The sequence below is a fragment of the Oncorhynchus mykiss genome, chromosome 30 (assembly GCF_013265735.2).
Source record: "Oncorhynchus mykiss isolate Arlee chromosome 30, USDA_OmykA_1.1, whole genome shotgun sequence".
Classification (NCBI taxonomy): Eukaryota; Metazoa; Chordata; class Actinopteri; order Salmoniformes; family Salmonidae; genus Oncorhynchus; species Oncorhynchus mykiss.
Window position 1 is genome coordinate 22,202,672 of NC_050570.1, and position 19,850 is coordinate 22,222,521.

General features: G+C 43.1%; 1 protein-coding gene across 1 annotated transcript in view; it reads right to left on the minus strand.

The window, feature by feature from the left end:
• The window catches only part of LOC110522763 (cytosolic carboxypeptidase 6), a 474,879-nt gene that overhangs the window by 22,575 nt on the left and 432,454 nt on the right, over nt 1-19,850 (minus strand). Inside the window, exons 7-9 of the mRNA XM_036969475.1 lie at nt 15,572-15,661; nt 13,750-13,864; nt 4,058-4,169 (exon numbers count right to left, since the gene is read on the minus strand). Coding sequence (XP_036825370.1) covers nt 4,058-4,169; nt 13,750-13,864; nt 15,572-15,661 — 317 coding nt within the window. The remainder of the gene's footprint in view (nt 1-4,057; nt 4,170-13,749; nt 13,865-15,571; nt 15,662-19,850) is intronic.

The following is a 19,850-nucleotide window of genomic DNA, read 5'->3' on the forward strand; positions in this document are numbered from 1 at the left end:
CTCAACAGACAGACGAAAATAGCATTGTCCCCAAGCGCCCTGAACACAGCAGACAAAGACTCCCCACAGGAAAAAGGAAAAGAAAGTAGAGCCAGGAGGATGAGGGGGGGAGGGGGTGTTCAAGGTGCAATTTTCCATCTAGCAGGCATGACAGGACCAAATACATTTGTTTCAGACATACAATTAATTTTGTAATATTAAAAAGGTCAGAAATGAACCATAGCAATACTGGCCCTTTTGTCATCTTTAACAAATGATCCAAAATGGCGCTATCAGATTGGTGGGGATACATTCACTATGATGAATGTTCTGAGTAATCAGCCAATCAAAAATAATGATTATTCTCCTTTGATAAATGGGCTGGGAAAGCATTGCATTAGTTAGGAGATGGGTCCAGTTGTTTCTTCACTCTTCACAGATATATTTTCTTGCATCACTGACTCTGTGAAATTTTAGCTTTTGACCAATGCACAGCTGTGGATGAGAAATGACAGGATTTTATACAACTATTCATATGTCCTTACATTCAGATGGCTTCAGAGCTAATAAGGATGTAAGTTGACAGCTTTGCTAAGAAGCAATTCAAATCTGTATTTAATGAAAATAAATATTTGTCAATCAAGCTTAGATAAATGGCTTCTTAGAGATGATCAAAAAAGGAGGGATCTTTCTCTAATGAAACAGAGATACAGTTATACATTTTCCAAAATAAAAAACAAGACTTCTATATAACTAAAAGGGATGAAATAAATGCTGTTGCAGTCTGACTGTCACTGAGCCCTTTCCTAAAGCTAGAGAAATGGCTTCGGTTTGACATTCTTCAAGAGTCAAATGGCCAGTGACAGCTTGGAATCCTCTGCGTCTGCAACCATCTGCCAGCTAGAGGGAAGCGGACAAATAAAGAGTAGCATGTTAGCCCGGCACTGATCTCCTCCTGTTGTCCTCAGACCGTGGCCTTGTAGCCTCATTAGTGGATATGCACAGTGTGAGACAGCAGTGGATGGAGGGCCAGGCCCCTGGCCATAGAACTGGCACTGGGACTGGCATGTGGGAGCCCCAAATCTGAGTGCTGTGTCTGATGTGATTAGCTGGAGAGAGGCAGCCCAGGCTTCTCCTCTGACAGGGCCAGTCGGCCACAGTCAGGGCAGGGGATGGTTTAGGAGAGAGTGGGGCTGATGTGATGTGGGCACACGGCCCTAGTTGGGATTGTACTGTATGGATGGATGTAGTGCTGAGGGTGCTGGGGGGGGTTAAGACACTGTGAGGTGGTGAAGGGTTGGAGAGCTTAATGAGAGTTCTCCTTCCAGCCACTGGATCTGCCAGTGGAATCATAATTACACATGTGGGTAGCAGGCAGGCAGAGGCTCTCTTTCGCAGCCCGTGGCTCTGCACTGAGCTACATGTGCATGTTCTCTATTGGAGTTATTGGAGTGCATTGGAGACACTACCGGTTAAAAGTTTTAGAACACCTACTCATTCAAGGGTTTTTCTTTATTTGGACTATTTTCTACAACGTAGAATAATAGTGAAGTCATCAAAACTATGAAATAACACATATGGACCCATGTAACTCTGGTTCTTGGGGCGGCAGGGTAGCCTAGTGGTTAGAGCTTTGGACTAGTAAACGGAAGGTTGGAAGGCCATCATTGAAAATAAGAATGTGTTCTTAACTGACTTGCCTGGTTAAATAAATGTAGTAACCCAAAAAGTCTTAAACAAATCAACATTTTTGTTATATTTGAGATTCTCAAATAGCCACCTTTGCTTTGATGACAGCTTTGTGCACTCTTGGCATTCTCTCAACCTGGAATGCTTTTCCAACAGTCTTGAAAGTGATGGTGAGCACTTGTTGGCTGCTTTTCCTTCACTCTGTGGTCCGACTCATCCCAAACCATCTCAATTAGTTTGAGGCCAGGTCATCTGATGCAGGCCTCCATCATTCTCCTTCTTGGTAAAATAGCCCTTATACAGCCTGGAGGTGTGTTGGGCCATTGTCCTTTTGAAAAACAAATTATAGTCCTACTAAGCTTAAACCAGATGGGATGGCCTATCACTGCAGAATGATGTTCTAGCCATGTTGGTTAAGTGTGGCTTGAATTCTGAAATAAATCACAGACAGTGTCACCAGCAAAGCACCCCCACACCATAACACCTCCTCCTCCATGCTTTACGGTTGGAAATACACATGCGGAGGTCATCCGTTTACCCACACCGTGTCTCACAAAGACATAGCGGCTGGAACCAAAGATTTCCAATTTGGACTCCAGACCAAAGGACAGATTTCCACCGGTCTAATGTCCATTGCTCATGTTTCTTGGTCCAAGCAAGTCTCTTCTTCTTATTGGTGTCCTTTAGTAGTGGTTTCTTTGCAGTAATTCGACCATGAAGGCCTGATTCACGCAGTCTCCTCTGAACAGTTGATGTTGAGATGTGTCTGTTACTTGAACTTTGTGAAGAATTTATTTATTTCTGAGGCTGGTAACTCTAATGAACTTATCCTCTGCAGTAGAGGTAACTCTGGTTCTTTGTTTCCTGTGGCGGTCCTCATGAGAGCCAGTTTCATCATAGCGCTTGATGGTTTTTGCAACTGCACTTTTTTGCTTACTGCATGATTCCATATGTCTTATTTCATAGTTCTGATGTCTTCACTATTATTCTACAATGTAGAAAATAGTAAAAATAAAGAAAATCCCTTGAATGAGTAGGTGTTCTAAAACTTTTGACCAGTAGTGTATGTGCGTGAGTATGAGAGTGAATGCAAATGGTGCTGTGTGGTTGTGTTAGAGAAAGAGTCAGAGTCAGAGAGAGAGAGAGAGAGAGAGAGAGAAAGAGAGAGAGAGAGAGAGAGTACCTACAGTATGTACTTGTGTGTGGTGTGTGTTTTGATGTGAGTGTGTGTATGTAGTTTGCAGAAGTGTGAGGGACATGAGTGGATCACTCTGCCATGAAGGAGCCCATCGATCAGCGTGTCAGTGCTAGGGGAAAAGGTTAAACTGAGGGGCGCGCCCCTTTGCTCAGCAGAACGCCCTGGTCTTATCAGGTTTAGAAAGTGTAAGAAAGGGCAGACGATTCCCAGGACAGACTCTGACCTTCAGTAATCTAACAACCTGCGTTTCCACTTATAATTAACATGAAGGGGAAAAAAACCACAAGGGCCCGGTCCTCTAAGAAAGAAAGTGCAAGCTGAATATAGAGTTCACAACAGACACCGGCACCTCAGTACTAGCTAATGTCCCAGAGACCTACAGTACACGTTACAGAGAGCTGCTGAGTATCAATCCCAAAGCACCTTTCTTCAGTTCCACAGGAGTGAACTAAGCACTAAACTGGAAATAGAGTTCAGAACAGAGTTCAAACCTCAACTCAGGTGTTTTATATACGGAGTGTATAAAACATTAAGAACCTTCCTAATATTGAGTTGAACCCCCTTTTTTGCCCTCGGAACAGCCTCAATTCATCAGGGCATGGACTCTACAAGGTGTCAAAAGCATTCTACAGGGAGGCTGGCCCATGTTGACTCCAATGTTTCCCACAGTCGTGTCAAGTTGGATATCCTTTGGGTGGTGTACCGTTCTTTATACACATGGGGAACTGTTAAGAGTGAAAAACCCAGCACCGTTGTAGTTCTTGACACAAACTGGTATGCCTGGCACCTACTACCATACCTCATTCATAGATACTTAAATCTTTTTTCCCATTCACCCTCAATGGCACACATACACCCCCATGTCTCAATTGTCTCAAGGCTTAAAAATACTTCTTTAACCTGTCCCCTACCCTTCATCTACACTGATTGAAGTGGATTTAACAAGTGACATAAATAAGGGATCATAGCTTTCACCTGGATTCACCTGGTCAAACTATGTCATGGAAAGAGTGGGTGTTCTTAATGTTTTGTCCACCCAGTGTAGAGCTAGGATCTCTGTGAAATGTCAGCCCATTCTTGATTCTGAAAAGGTTGTATGTTGTGTGCTTCAGGGTGAAGAATGCACAGCCCATACTACTGTATAAAGTGTGTAATACAGATGTTAGAAGCAGGTTGGAGATTGGGACTCACTGCGTCTTGACTGAGCTGGACAATAAGCTGTTTGACGGCGTGGAGGGTGGGGTGGACCCAGGGGGACGGCTCCTGCCAGTGACGGTTCAGATCAAAACCCATAAGAGAGCACCTGGAAATGACCATACACACAAGTTTAATATTTTCAGATAACTACAACACTAATTCATTCAATCAGCAATCAGATTTTCACTAAACAGTCAATTAGCTTAACTACCTGATTGTTCTACAATAATCAATCTGCACACACACTACATGGCCAGAAGTATATGGACATCCCTTCAAATTAGTGGATTTGGCTATTTCAGCCACACCCATTGCTGACAGGTATATCAAATCCAGCACATAGCCATGCAATCTCCAGAGACAAACATGGGCAGTAGAATTGCCCGTACTGAAGTGCTCTGTGACTTTCAACATGGCACCGTCATAGGATGCCACCTTTCCAACAAGTCAGTTTGTATTATTTCTGCCCTGCTAGAGCTGGAAGCGACGTCAGCACAATAACTTTTTGAGCTTCGTCAAATGGGTTTCCATGGCTGAGCAACAGCACACAAGCCTAAGACCACCAGGCGCAATGCCAAGCGTCGGCTGGATCGATGTAAAGCTTGCCGCCATTGTACTCTGGAACAGTGGGGACGCGTTCTCTGGAGTGATGAATCGCGCTTCACCATCTGACAATCCAGATGGACTAATTTGGGTTTGGCGGATGCCATGAGAATGGTACCTGTATCAATCCAACTGTAAAGTTTGGTGGAGGAGGAATAATGGTCTGGGGATGTTTTTCATGGTTCGTGCTGGGCCCCTTAGTTTCAGTGAAGGGAAATCGTAATGATACAGCATACAATTACATTCTAGACAATTCTGTGCTTACAACTTCGTGGCAACAGTTTGGGGAAGGCCCTTTCCTGTTTCAGAATGACAATGCCCCCATACACAAAGCGAGGTCCATACAGAAATGGTTTGTCAAGATCGGTGTGGAAGAACTTACATTAGGGCTTCAGAGTGGGGCAGTGGTCTAAGGCACTGCATCTCAGTTCAACAGGCATCACTACAGTCCCTGGTTCGATTCCAGGCTGTATCACATCTTGCCGTGATTGGGAGTCCCATAGGGCGGAGCACAATTGGCCCAGCGTCATCCGGGTTTGGTCAGGGTAGGCTGTCATAGTAAATAATAATTTGTTCTTAACTGACTTGCCGAGTTAAATAAAGGTTAAAAAAATAAAAAATTGTCTGGCCTGCAGGGCCCTGACCTCAACTCCTGTTGAACGAGGACGAGCTCGGTTTGAAAAGTTTGTTGTTTGAAAGTGTATTGGAAAGTTCTTGGTAGCTAGCTAGCTTCTTAGTTTGGATCAGTTGGCATCAGTTACTGGGACTGCTTGTCTCTTTCCAGTGATCCTGTCGACCAAGGATGGGTCTGAGGAGCTATTTGGCGTCGCTGCTAGCTAGCTGCATATCAAGCTAGCGGGGTTTTCTTGAACACAGCCCGCGATGCGGTTAGCCATTGTGCCTGGGACCGCGGATTTTCCCGGGTTTGTGGCTGTCTAGATCCCTGCTGTTTGTTGTTTTCAATTTTCCCCGTGACCTGCCCTGTCTGGAACTGTGAGGAGTAACAGCGTAACTTAAGTTGCTAGCTACTGTGACAAAGACCAAAGCCGGCGAGAGTACGGTTGAGGACAGTGGTGTCTCTCTGTCACACGCGAAGGATATTTTAAACTAGATCTACAAGCAGTTGTTACAACAACAAGAAAATAGCTTCATGTGTTTTGTCCAAATACTGGTTGATTCTACTAATAAAAGAATGGATGACCTAACCAGAGAGGTCCAGGACCTGAAGAACAGTTTGCAGTTCTCCCGGGGTCAGCTCATTGAGTTGAAACAGGAGAACGGCAAGATGACAGCAATCTGTAAATCATTGAGAGAGGACATCAGTTCTGTGTGTGAATCCATGCTAACAATGATAGATAAATCAGTCTCGAGGGACAATCAAGGCGGAACAACATAATTGTGGATGGAATTGCAGAATCTGCACATGAGACCTGGATGGAATCTGAGGACAAAGTGAGGGAAATGATCTCTGAGAAATTGAAGATGGACCACAGGACGATTGAGGTGGAGCGTGCCCACAGGACTGGTAAAACCACCACCGGCCCAGGTGATAGGCCTAGGCCCGATAGTGGTCAAGTTCCTGAGGTTCAAGGACAAGGTAGCTGTTCTGGAAAGAGCCAAGAACTTGAGAGGAACGTATATCTTCCTTAACGAGGACTATCCTGAAGCTGTGCGCCAGAAGAGGAAAGTAACTGATCCCAGACATGAAAGCTGCCAGAGTGCATGGGGACATTGCTTACATCCGTAATTTATTTATTTATTTATTTCACCTTTATTTAACCAGGTAGGCAAGTTGAGAACAAGTTCTCATTTACAATTGCGACCTGGCCAAGATAAAGCAAAGCAGTTCGACACATACAACAACACAGAGTTACACATGGAGTAAAACAAATGTACAGTCAATAATACAGTAGAAAAATAAGTCTATATAAAATGTGAGCAAATGAGGTGAGATAAGGGAGGTAAAGGCAAAAAAAGGCCATGGTGGCGAAGTAAATACAATATAGCAAGTACATCACTGGAATGGTAGATTTGCAGTGGAAGAATGTGCAAAGTAGAAATAGAAATAATGGGGTGCAAAGGAGCAAAATAAATAAATACAGTAGGGGAAGAGGTAGTTGTTTGGGCTAAATTATAGATGGGCTATGTACAGGTGCAGTAATCTGTGAGCTGCTCTGACAGCTGGTGCTTAATGCTAGAGAAGGAGAAGGAGTGTTTCCAGTTTCAGAGATTTTTGTAGTTTGTTCCAGTCATTGGCAGCAGAGAACTGGAAGGAGAGGTGGCCAAAGGAAGAATTGGCTTTGGGGGTGACAGGCTCATTGTCCACCCTCCCTCCCAGAAGCCTGGAAGGGATGACCTATGTGTTCGTAGCTTCAACCCCGCATCACACACACACACACACACACACACACACACACACACACACACACACACACACACACACACACACACACACACACACACACACACACACACACACACGCACACACACACACACACACACACACACACACACACACACACACACACACACACACACACACACACACACCAATTGATTAATGGACTGCTTGTCACACCCTGGCCTTAGTATTCTTTGTTTTCTTTGTTATTTTGGTTAGGTCAGGGTGTGACATGGGTGATGTATGTGTTTTTGTCTAGGGGTTGTGTATGTTTATGGGGGTGTTTCCTGTCTAGGTGTTTTTATAAGTCTATGGTTGCCTAGATTGGTTCTCAATTAGAGGCACCTGTCTATCGTTGTCTCTGATTGGGAACCATATTTAGGCAGCCATATTCTTTGGGTATTTTGTGGGTGATTGTTCCTGTTCCAGTGTGCAAGTGTTCACGTTATGGGACTGCATCGTCTTCGTTCATTTTTGTCAGTTAGTTGTTTTTGTTCATTGTTTAAGTATTTCCATTAAATATGGATTATATTCACGCTGCATCTTGGTCCTCCTCTCTTTCACCAGAAGACAGGAAAGGGCTGAAAATAGACCATATTAATATACAGTGGGGCAAAAAGTATTTAGTCAGCCACCAATTGTGCAAGTTCCCCCACTTAAAAAGATGAGAGAGGCCTGTAATTTTCATCATAGGTACACTTCAACTATGACAGACAAAATGAGAAAAAAAATCCAGAAAATCACATTGTAGGATTTTTTATGAATTTATTTGCAAATTATGGTGGAAAATAAGTATTTGGTCAATAACAAAAGTTTATCTCAATACTTTGTTATATACCCTTTGTTGGCAATGACAGAGGTCAAACATTTTCTGTAAGTCTTCACAAGGTGTATTTGGTGGCTGAGTAAATACTTTTTTGCCCCACTGTATGTAGCCTGAGAAATAAGGTTCATGAAATCAATAACTTGCTAACATCAGATAAAATTCATATATTAGCCATTTCTGAGACTCACTTAGATAATTTATTTAATGATACATCAGTAGCAATACAAGGATATAACATTTATAGAGGAGACAGAAATGCTTATGGGAGAGGTGTTGCTGTATATATTCAGAGCCATAACCCTGTAATGCTTAGAGAAGATCTTATGTCAAGTGTTATTGAAGTGTTGTGGTTGCAGGTTCACTTGGCACATCTAAAGCCTTTTCTTTTGGGGTGTTGCTATAGGCCATCACGTGCTAACAGTCAGTATCTAAATAATGTGTGAAATGCTTGATAGTGTATGTGATGTAAACAGAGAGGTCTACTTTCTTTGGGAACCTGAATATGACGGGTTTTCATCAAGCTGTCCACTCAAGAGGAAGCTTCTTGCTGTAACCAGTGCCTGTAATCTGGTTCAGGTTATTAATCAACCTACCAAGGTGTTTACAAACACTACAGGAACAAGATCATCCACATGTATCGATCACATTTTTACTAATACTGTAGAACTTTGTTCTAAAGCTGTATCCACACCCATTGGATGCAGTGATCACAATATAGTGGCTAAATCCAGGAAAGACAAAGTTCCAACAGCTGGAACTAAAATGGTGTATAAGAGATCATACAAAAGATTTACTGTGACTCTTATGTGGATGATGTTAAAAATATTTGTTGGTCTGATGTGATTAATGAGGAGCATACAGATGCTGCACTTGATGCATTTATGAAATTGCTTCTTCCAATTATTGATAAACATGCACCTGTTAAGAAACTGACTGTTAGAACTGTTAAGGCTCCATGGATTGATGAGGAATTGAAAAACTGTATGGTTGAAAGAGATGGGGCAAAAGGAGTGGCTAATAAATTGGCTGGCTGCACATCTGACTGGCTGACTTACTGCAAATTGAGAAATTATGTGACTAAACTCAACAAAAAGAACACATTTTATTATGAAGCCAAGATCAATGAAATTACTTTTTGATGACTTTAAATTAAATTATGTGCAGAAAGACAAATTCATCTCCATCTTTTATCGAATCAGATGGCCTATTCATCACAAAACCATTTGATATTGCCAATTATTTTAATTATTATTTAATTGGCAAAGTGGGATAACTTAGGCAGGAAATGCCAACAACGATCAGTGAGCAATTGTATTCATGCATAAAAAAACAAATGATGAAAGAAAAGCATTGCAAGTTTGAATTTTATAAAGTTAGTGTGGGAGAGGTGGAAAAATGATTGTTATCGATAAATAATGATAAACCTCCTGGCATTGACAACTTAGATGGAAAGCTACTGAGGATAGTAGCTGACTCTATAGCCACCCCTATCTGTCATATTTTTAATCTGAGCCTAGAGGAAAGTCTTTGTCCTCAGGCCTGAAAAGAAGCCAAAGTAATTCCGCTACCCGAGAGTGGTAAAGCGGCCTTTACTTATTCTGACAGAGACCTATAAGCTTGCTGCCAGCTCTTACCAAACAAATTGTGTTTGACCAAATACAATGCGATTTCCCTGTAAACAAATGAACAACAGACTTTAAGCATGCTTATAGAGAAGGGCAATCAACATGTACTGCACTGACACAAATGACTGATGATTGGTTGAAATACATTGATAATAAGAAGATTGTGGGAGATGTACTGTTAGATTTCAGTGCAGCCTTTGCTATCATTGACCATAACCTGTTGTTGAAAAAACGTATGTGCTATGGCTTTTCAACCTCTGCCATATCGTGGATTCAGATCTATCTATCTATCTATCTATCTATCTATCTATCTATCTATCTATCTATCTATCTATCTATCTATCTATCTATCTATCTATCTATCTATCTATCTATCTATCTATCTATCTAATAGAACTCAAAGTGTTTTCTTTAATGGAAGCTTCTCTAATGTCAAACATATAAAGTGTGGTGTACCTCAGGGAAGCTCTTTAGGCCCTCTACTCTTTCTATTTTTACCAATGACCTGCCACTAGCATTAAACAAAGCATGTGTGTCCATGTATGCTGATGATTCAACCATGTACGCATCAGCAACCACAGCTAATGAAATCACTGAAACCCTTAACAAAGAGTTGCAGTCTGTTTTGGAATGGGTGGCCAGTAATAAACTGGTCCTGAGCATCTCTAAAACTAGAAGCATTGTATTTGGTACAAATCATTCCTTAAGTGCTAGACCTCAGCTGAATCTGGTAATGAATGGTGTGTTTGTTGAACAAGTTGAGGAGACTAAATTACTTGGTGTCACCTTAGATTGTAAACTGTCATGGTCAAAACATATAGATTCAGTGGTTGTAAAGATGGGGAGAGGTCTAGCCGTAATAAAGAGAAGCTCTTCGTTTTTGACACCACACTCCAAAAAGCAAGTTCTGCAGGCTCTAGTTTTGTATAAACTTGATTATTGTCCAGTCCTGTGGTCCAGTGCTGCAAGGAAAGACCTAGTTAAACTGCAGCTGGCCCAGAACAGAGTGGCACATTTAGCTCTTAATTGTAATCAGAGAGCTGATATAAATACTATACACACAAACATATACAGTTGGCATTTCTGTCCTTTGTTTAAAATGTATTATTTTGTTTTATTATTTTTTTTTTGCATTGTTGTTTGCTGTTTTCTTCTGTCTTTTCCTTTTTTCTCTTTAGTTAATTATCTTGGTTGTTGGTGCATTGTGGGGTTCTTGGGGGTGGGGAATGGAATTAATTGAAATTTTTATTTAAAATTGTTCTTCTTGGGGGGACTGTGGGAGGGGTCCTGAATGGTTGAGGGACAGCTATTGGGGAACTGTGGGGGGGGGGGGGGGTTTGGCCTGGTTGTAGATTTGTCAACGTGCCCTCGAGCAGGGCATTGACCCTGGATGCTTCTGTGTGTCGCTCTGAATGGGAATCTGTTGGATGACTGGCATGATGTAGTTGGTGAGCAGCTTCACTGCAAGTATATTGTATGTTTCAGATATTCAATAAATAAATAAATACAAAATGATAAAATACTATGCATGCCAGTCTCTCTTGGCTAAGAGTTGAGGAGAGACTGACTGCATCACTTCTTCTTTTTTATAAGAAACATTAATGTATTGAAAATCCAAGATTGTTTGCATAGTCAACTTACACACAGCTCTGACACACACACTTATCCCACCAGACATGCCACCAGGGGTCTTTTCACAGTCCCCAGAACAAATTCAAGAAAGCGTACAGTAGTATATAGAGTCTTTATTGCATGGAACTTCCTTCCATCTCATATTGCTCAAAAAAACAGCAAACCTGGTTTAAAAAAACAGATAAAGCAACACCTCACGACACAACGCCTCTCCCCTATTTGATCTAGATAGTTTGTGTGTATGCATTGATATGTAGGCTACGTGTGCCTTTAAATAAAATGTATGTTGTTCTGTCCTTGAGCTGTTCTTGTCTAATGATGTTCTGTATTATGTCATTCTGTATTATGTTTTATGTTTTGTGTGGACCCCAGGAAGAGTAGCTGCTGCTTTTGCAACAGCTAATGGGGAACCTAATAAAATACCAAAACCAAAAAAACACCTTTGGGATGAATTGGAACGCCGACTGAGAGCCAGGCCTAATCGCCCAACATCAGTGCCTGACCTCACTGATGCTCTTGTGGCTGAATGGAAGCAAGTACCCACAGCAATGTTCCAATATCTAGTGGAAAGCCTTCCCAGGAGAGTGGAGGCTGTTATGGCAGCAAAGGGGAAACCAACTCCATTTTATTTTTTTGCCCATGATTTTGGAAGAGATGTTCGACAGCAGTTGTCCACATACTTTTGGCCATGTAGAGGAGCTAATTATTGGACTCCAGTCAAAGAGCAGCTAATGCCAGGACCTCTAGTCAGAGTGGCTGTGGAAGAAAGGACTCTGGGCTATTCAGCTGCTGCTGCTCAGTATCCATGACTTTCACGGGGGCCTGTGTCTGTGTGTCAATGTCACTGTGCATGCCTGAGATAGTAATCTGTGGTCAGCAGTGATTGATTCTGTTCCCTGCACGCATCTGTTCGATCCCACTCCAGATGCTGTGCTGAGCCCACAGAAAGGCCAATTAGGCCTCACTGGTAGGGGTAGAAAGAGACGCTCTAATTGACATTATATTAACATGGAGCCAATAATAATAATAATTAGACATGGGACTTATACATTGCTTTCAAGAACCCAAAGTCACTTAGCAATTGTAGAAATGAAAACAAAAGCAAAAAAACAGGAGTCAAAACAAAACGTCAAACTAAACAAAAACATGAATAAAGAGAGGGGTGGGCTCAAAGAAGAGAAAGAGTGTGATGTATCAGTGTATGGGGAGGGGAGGGTTCGGTATCTGGATACGAACCCAGTTCAGTATGGTGAAGAGAGGAGTGTCTTAGTAGTGCATTTCTTTGCTTGTATGTGTGTGTGTGGGGGGAGGGATCTTGTAATCATTGCATTGGGAGACAGGAAGCCAGTGGAGTTCACGGATGACAGGGGTGATGTGGTGCCTGGACGTAGTGTGGGTGAGGAGTCATCTTCTATTTCTCCCTCTGCCTCCAAAGCGCCATCCCTGGAATATGAACTGCTGGCGTTCCTATTCTGCTGTCTCTTTTCTCCTCCGTTGACAGTTCAACTCAATGTAATTGCTGCAGTAGTCCAGGCTGTTGCAGGTACTCTAAATCAAATCACCTCTTATTCCCCACTGCTAGTTCTCAATCCAATCATGCGCGCAAAGACACACATACACACACCATTCAGCCAGGCCGACTGCATCATTTTCCAGAGTTGATGAAAACAGCCTTTAAAACGGAACGATTAGCAACAAGATGTGTCTAACCTCATCATTGCCAGAGAGCACACTTGATCTACAATTGACAGACTCAGCGCAGTGGGGGGGAGCGGCCAGTAGATGGCGGCCACAAACACATGTTCGGTGGAAGCACTATCATCTCAGTGCATTTGTATTCCTCATGTCCACCCCATTAAGTAAAAGACAATTATGGAGAGGGAGGTGGAAATGATGCCCATGGAGCCTGTGTCTCAACGCTAAACAAAGGATGGAGTGTATGGCCTCAGGAAACACACACAGCTCAGCATAGGAGACACAGTATTGCAAGGGCATACATTTGGCAGAGGCAAGATATATCTTACGCAAGAATAGAGACAGAAAGATGTGTGTGTGTGTGTGTGTGTGTGTGTGTGTGTGTGTGTGTGTGTGTGTGTGTGTGTGTGTGTGTGTGTCTTTGCGCGCATGATTGGATTGAGAACTAGCAGTGGGGAATAAGAGGTGATTTGATTTAGAGTACCTGCAACAGCCTGGACTACTGCAGCAATTACATTGAGTTGAACTGTCAACGGAGGAGAAAAGAGACAGCAGAATAGGAACGCCAGCAGTTCATATTCCAGGAATGGCGCTTTGGAGACAGAGGGAGAAATAGAAGATGAGAGGGCCGGCAGCCCAGCCTGCTATTCCCACACATGCATCTAGCGGCCAATAAATCATCTGGTAGGGGACCTCCACAGTGGGCGTTACCAAACACATCATCACAGCATCTCTCTTTAGCACTAGCAATGTGCTGCAGTCTAGTCAGAAATCTCTAGCGGAATCCATCAAAAGTACAACTTTTCAGTAGACCTCAAACAACAGGATGGAAATTATTACAACTGAACTGCTCATTTTGTTCACGAAGAAAGGGGAATTTCATATATTGATGGTTGAGCTTACCTGTAGTTGCCTAAGTAGACCCCATCAGGGTTGAGCATGGGTACAATCTTAAAGATCACATGGTCACGCAGGATTACAGCTACAGGGTGCTGGCTGACCAGGAAGTCAATCACTCCTAAAGCAACACAAAGGACACTGTCAGGGTTATTAAGCCCTCCAGATTCACTCTACTGTATGGCTGGAGAGAATCACTCTCAAAGCTATTCTATTTCATTCACACAAATATGCACACACATCCTCACACACACACTCCCAGTAAAATTGACTTGAAAAGAAAACCCAAGGCCCCAGTTAATTGAGTTTTGAGAAACAAAAGGAGAAGGACAAAAGGGAGCATTATAAAAATCAGAGGGGAAACCTGAGACATCCCTCCAAAATCGATACAAATTGAATAGAGCTGACAGTGGGATAAAAACAGACAGCGCAGAGGACCTGATTAGCCCACAGGGCCTCAAACACTGAGTGAGGGAGATAACGCTATCTGCTACAGATGAGACACAGAGACAGCCAACGAGAGAGAGAGGGAGATTGAAAAAGAGAGCGAGACAGAGAGAGATAGCATTGAGACATGTAAACAGTGCCGGCCACTGAAAAGCCCTCCACAGCCCTGGACTGAAGCAGGATAATTGACAGGTAAATAAGAAGCAGAGAGGGCCGACAGCCAGCACTGTGTACCCCTCCCTGCCTCCCTCCCTCCCTCCTACTCCAGCCGCCCGCCCCACTCTGTCCTGCTCGTTACCACTAATGGAGGCATAACAAGCTCTCTAATTGAGTCAATGTGGCAGGCAGGAGGAGAGAAGGAGCGTGGGATACAGGTACAGGCCACAGAGTGTGCCGTCTAATTGCTCGGACTTCCTGAAATGATTTCATGCACATCTGCGTGTCGGAGTAGGGGTTGGTCCTAAGTGGAGCTCAAAGTCACATTGAGCTAAGTGCACTGTCTGCTCTCAGAGCTACGTGGTGACCAAACGCTACGACACCAACTGGGTGTTTTTCCACTGTTTCTTACACTCGATTTTCAACAATGGCAAAGTAAAGAAGACCCAAGACAAGACATCTTATTAACTGTAACTCACTCTTGCTGCACTTCAGATGTCCTTTATGTTGAGGAGAGAAACCCTGCAGGAGTTCAGTTACTTGTCAATGAAACAAGTATTTCTCACCTGAAGAGCCTGTCTTAATGAAAGCCTGAAAAATGGCAGACACGTTAAGGGAGGTATGAGTGGAAGCCAAGGATTTATTTTAATCATCTGCTTCTTTTTCCACTTATTTCCCTGTAATTCTATGAGAACTTGATAAACTGCTTAAGAGATGCTCCACCTGGGCTGTATGTGTCTTTGTGTTTGTGTGTGTGTGTGTGTGTGTGTGTGTGTGTGTGTGTGCGCATGCTTATTAGGGAGGTGTATAGAGCAGAGAGAAACCTACCTTGACAGATGCATGGAGACAGAGACCTACCTTTACAGATGGGTGGAGACAGAGACCTAACTTGACAGATGGGTGGAGATAGAGACCTACTGTATCTTGACAGATGGGTGGAGATAGAGACATACCTTGCCAGATGGGTGGAGACAGAGACCTATCTTGACAGATGGGTGGAGACAGAGACCAACCTTGACAGATGGGTGGAGATAGAGACATACCTTGCCAGATGGGTGGACAGAGACCTATCTTGACAGATGGGTGGAGATAGAGAATACCTTGAAAGATGGGTGGAGACAGAGACCTATCTTGACAGATGGGTGGAGATAGAGACCTACTGTATCTTGACAGATGGGTGGAGATAGAGACATACCTTGCCAGATGGGTGGAGACAGAGACCTACCTTGACAGATGAAGGATGCAGGCGACTCCCCAGGGTGTACACGGGCTGTGAGAACAACAAGCTTCTTCTGCTTCGCTGGATTCTGTTGAGCTGGAGAAGAAACACACACACACACACACACACACACACACACACACACACACACACACACACACACACACACACGTTAGATGAGAATATGGTCAGGGACACTGGGGCCCTGCTGTCAGGATTAATTGGTCACTAAACACACTTCACAGGTATGCGGTGTAAATTAGCATTCTGGTCAATTCAGTGACAACATTCACTGACTACTGCACGCTGGTGTAATAAGGAACATACAGTATCTGCAGACTGGGATGGAAATCAATTCTATTTAACATTGTTAGAAAGGGACATTGTGACCCAATGGAAATGATGTGACATGTGTGCTAGTGAGACTCCTCTAACCCATTTGTCCAAGGACAGGCTCTTTTTAATGCTGCAAATTCAATTCCATGTACAGTTTTCCCCACCAAAGATGCCACAATGACCTCCAGATCCATTTGGAGATATTCTGCTAGAGGTATGTTTTCACAATCTACATGATGTCCATGATAGACTGCCCAGCTTAATGCACCATAAATCAAATCTGCCTGCTATTTTCTCTCTGTGAAAGTACCAGGCTACAGGGGAAATGAGGAAGAATTGCATTCAGGCTAATAAAATTGGCTGGATGAATACCGGTGCTGCTGGACAAAAAGCTGTTAACATGCTGATCTGCCTCCACCTGCTGCGAGTCACGCTCATACCTATTCCTGCCTCCTCTGTTCTGGGTGGCGGACGACGGTACGGGGCTCTGACGCTGCAGCAGCCTTTGTTCATGTAGCACAATGTTCCCCTCGTTATCAACTACATGATGGGATTTCCAAACACCAGGCTCTGCCTCTCATTTCCAAAGAGAGCAGGCAGGTTTCATTACCATCAACATGGTTACCTGCTGAATGGAGCGCTGGTATTCACCAGACAAAGCAGCACACAGAAACACAACCGCACAGAAACAGTCCGCATATATCCCTGAATCTGGCCCCCTCTACCTCACTACATATAGTTACACCCCATACATTACCACATACAGGCCAAACCTTCCTTCGCTTTGTCTCTTATTCAATATGGAAGACTACATTCCATATAGCAGGGATCATATTCAACTATATGAAAAATGGATATATCTCTGGGCATGTGGCCCAGTGGTCACAAAGAGGAAGGTGTGCGTTTGCATCTTCAGAGAGTCCAGTGGATGAATAAGTGATAGAGAGACGCCAAGCACAATGGAGGAGAGGATGGATTGACACCTTGGCTGGTATTGAGGAGGGGGTATCACTGGTGCCCAGGTCAACCCACAAATACTTCCCCCTCACTCTCAGCCCGCGTATGAATGAATCATTAAATAAGCTCATGGATTATTCAGCACGCTCTTTGAATGATGTATACATTTATCACGGTCCGTAAAAACAAGCATGAATAGAACTAATAAACTCAGCAAAAAAAGAAACATCCCTTTTTCAGGACCCTGTCTTTCAAAGATAATTAGTCAAAATCCAAATAACTTCACAGATCTTCATTGTAAATGGTTTAAACACTGTTTCCCGTGCTTGTACAATGAACCATAAACAACTAATGAACATGCACCTGTGGAACGGTCGTTAAGACACTAACATCTTACAGACGGTAGGCAATTAAGGTCACAGTTATGAAAACTTAGGACACTAAAGAGGCCTTTCTACTGACTCTGAAAAACACCAAAAGAAAGATGCCCAGGCTCCCTGATCTTCTGCGTGAACGTGCCTTAGGCATGCTGCAAGGAGCCATGAGGACTGCAGATGTGGCCAGGGTAATAAATTGCCCTGTCTGTACTGTGAGACGCCTAAGACAGCACTACAGGGAGACAGGACGGACAGCTGATCGTCCTCACAGTGGCAGACCACGTGTAACAACACCTGCACAGGATCGGTACATCCGAACATCACACCTGCGGGACAGGTACAGAATGGCAACAACAACTGCCCGAGTTACACCAGGAATGCACAATCCCTCCATCAGTGCTCAGACTGTCCGCAATAGGCTGAGAGAGACTGGACTGAGGGCTTGTAGGCCTGTTGTAAGGCATGTCCTCACTAGACATCACCTGCAACAACGTCACCTATGGGCACAAACCCATCGTCGCTGGACCAGACAGGACTGGCAAAAAGTGCTCTTCACTGACGAGTCGCAGTTTTGTCTCACCAGGGGTGATGGTTGGATTTGCGTTTATCGTTGAAGGAATGAGCGTTACACCGAGGTCTGTTCTCTGGAGCGGGATCGATTTGGAGGTGGAGGGTCCGTCATGGTCTGGGGTGGTGTGTCACAGCATCATCGGACTGAGCTTGTTGTCATTGCAGGCAATCTCAGGGAAGACATCCTCCTCCCTCATGTGGTTACCCTTCCTGCAGGCTCATCCTGACATGACCCTGACATCCTGACATGACAATGTCACCAGCCATACTACTCGTTCTGTGTGTGATTTCCTGCAAGGCAGGAATGACAGTGTTCTGCCATTGCCAGCGAAGAGCCCAGACCTCAATCCCATTGAGCACGTCTGGGATCTGTTGGATCGGAGGGTGAGGGCTAGGGCCATTCCCCACAGAAATGTCTGGGAACTTGCAGGTGCCTTGGTGGAAGAGTGGGGTAACATCTCACAACAAGAAATGCAGTCCAATACTTAATGCAGCTGGTGGCCACACCAGATACTGACTGTTGCTTTTGATTTTGATCCCCCCTTTGTTCAGGGACACATTATTCCATTTCTGTTAGTCACATGTCTGTGGAAATTGTTCAGTTTATGTCTCAGTTGTTGAATCTTGTTTTGTTCATCCAAGTATTTACACATGTTAAGTTTGCTGAATATAAACTCGGTTGACAGTGAGAGGATGTTTCTTTTTTAGCTTAGTTTACTTTATGGCTCTTAATTTGGTGGAGGGTGGGGGGTAAAAGGGGACTCTGGCTAATGTTGTGAGGGTTGAGAGATGGTGGATGCGAATTCCATATTTTATCCCAACTCCCACTGAGACACCCTTGGAGAGTGGGGTCATAGCCAGGGTCTGCCATTATCAACGGTCTACCCTGGATTAAATAGGGTTAAGTGCCTTGCTCAAGGGCACATCGACAGATTTTCCACCTTTTCGGTTCGACCTTTGTGTCACACCCACATGAAAATATACTACAGTTTACTATAGAATACTACAGTACTTACTGTAGAATTATATAGTAAACTGTAGTATACTGTATAATACTATACTTCACACTGTAGTAAAGTTTGATAATGTACTATAGAATGCTTACTACAGTATTTAAATTATAGTTAACTGTAAATACTACAGTATACTATAGTCTGAGTTTAGTCTGCAAAAACACTACAGCGAATACTACAGTATTTAAACCATAGTATAGTATACTACCGTCTTTTTTATGTGAGCTGGCCCAACGCTGGAGGGTTGTGAGATAGGCAGAAACTTCAGCTTGAGAGCAGGTATCACTGCCTGTGATAACAGACAGTTACTCTGCAGTTGATACCACAACCAATCACTGTGGTTTGGAAAGATGGTTGTCTTGAGATGATTCTAACCAATGCTAAGAGAAAACAAGGCCTGCCCACATGAAAAAAGACTACAGTTTACTATAGAATACTACAGTACTTAATATAGAATTATGTATTAAACTGTAGTATATTGTATAATGCTATTCTACACACTGTAGAATACTTTAATCATGTGTAGTACTTACTACATGTTGTATTATACTGTAGAACACCATAGTAAATACTACAGTGTACTAGACCATAAAAAACCCATTAAATACTACAGTAATGTTCGCAAAAACACTACAGTAAATACTACAGTAATGTCCGTAAAAACACTCCAAAAACATTACAGTCCACAAACAAACTACAGAAATTACTGTAGTATATAATACAGTATTACATTTGCATATACAGTGCCTTGCGAAAGTATTCGGCCCCCTTGAAGAAGAATCAACAACAAGTGGGACACAATCATGAAGTGGAACGACATTTATTGGATATTTCAAACTTTTTTAACAAATCAAAAACTGAAAAATTGGGCGTGCAAAATTATTCAGCCCCTTTACTTTCAGTGCAGCAAACTCTCTCCAGAAGTTCAGTGAGGATCTCTGAATGATCCAATGTTGACCTAAATGACTAATGATGATAAATACAATCCACCTGTGTGTAATCAAGTCTCCGTATAAATGCACCTGCACTGTG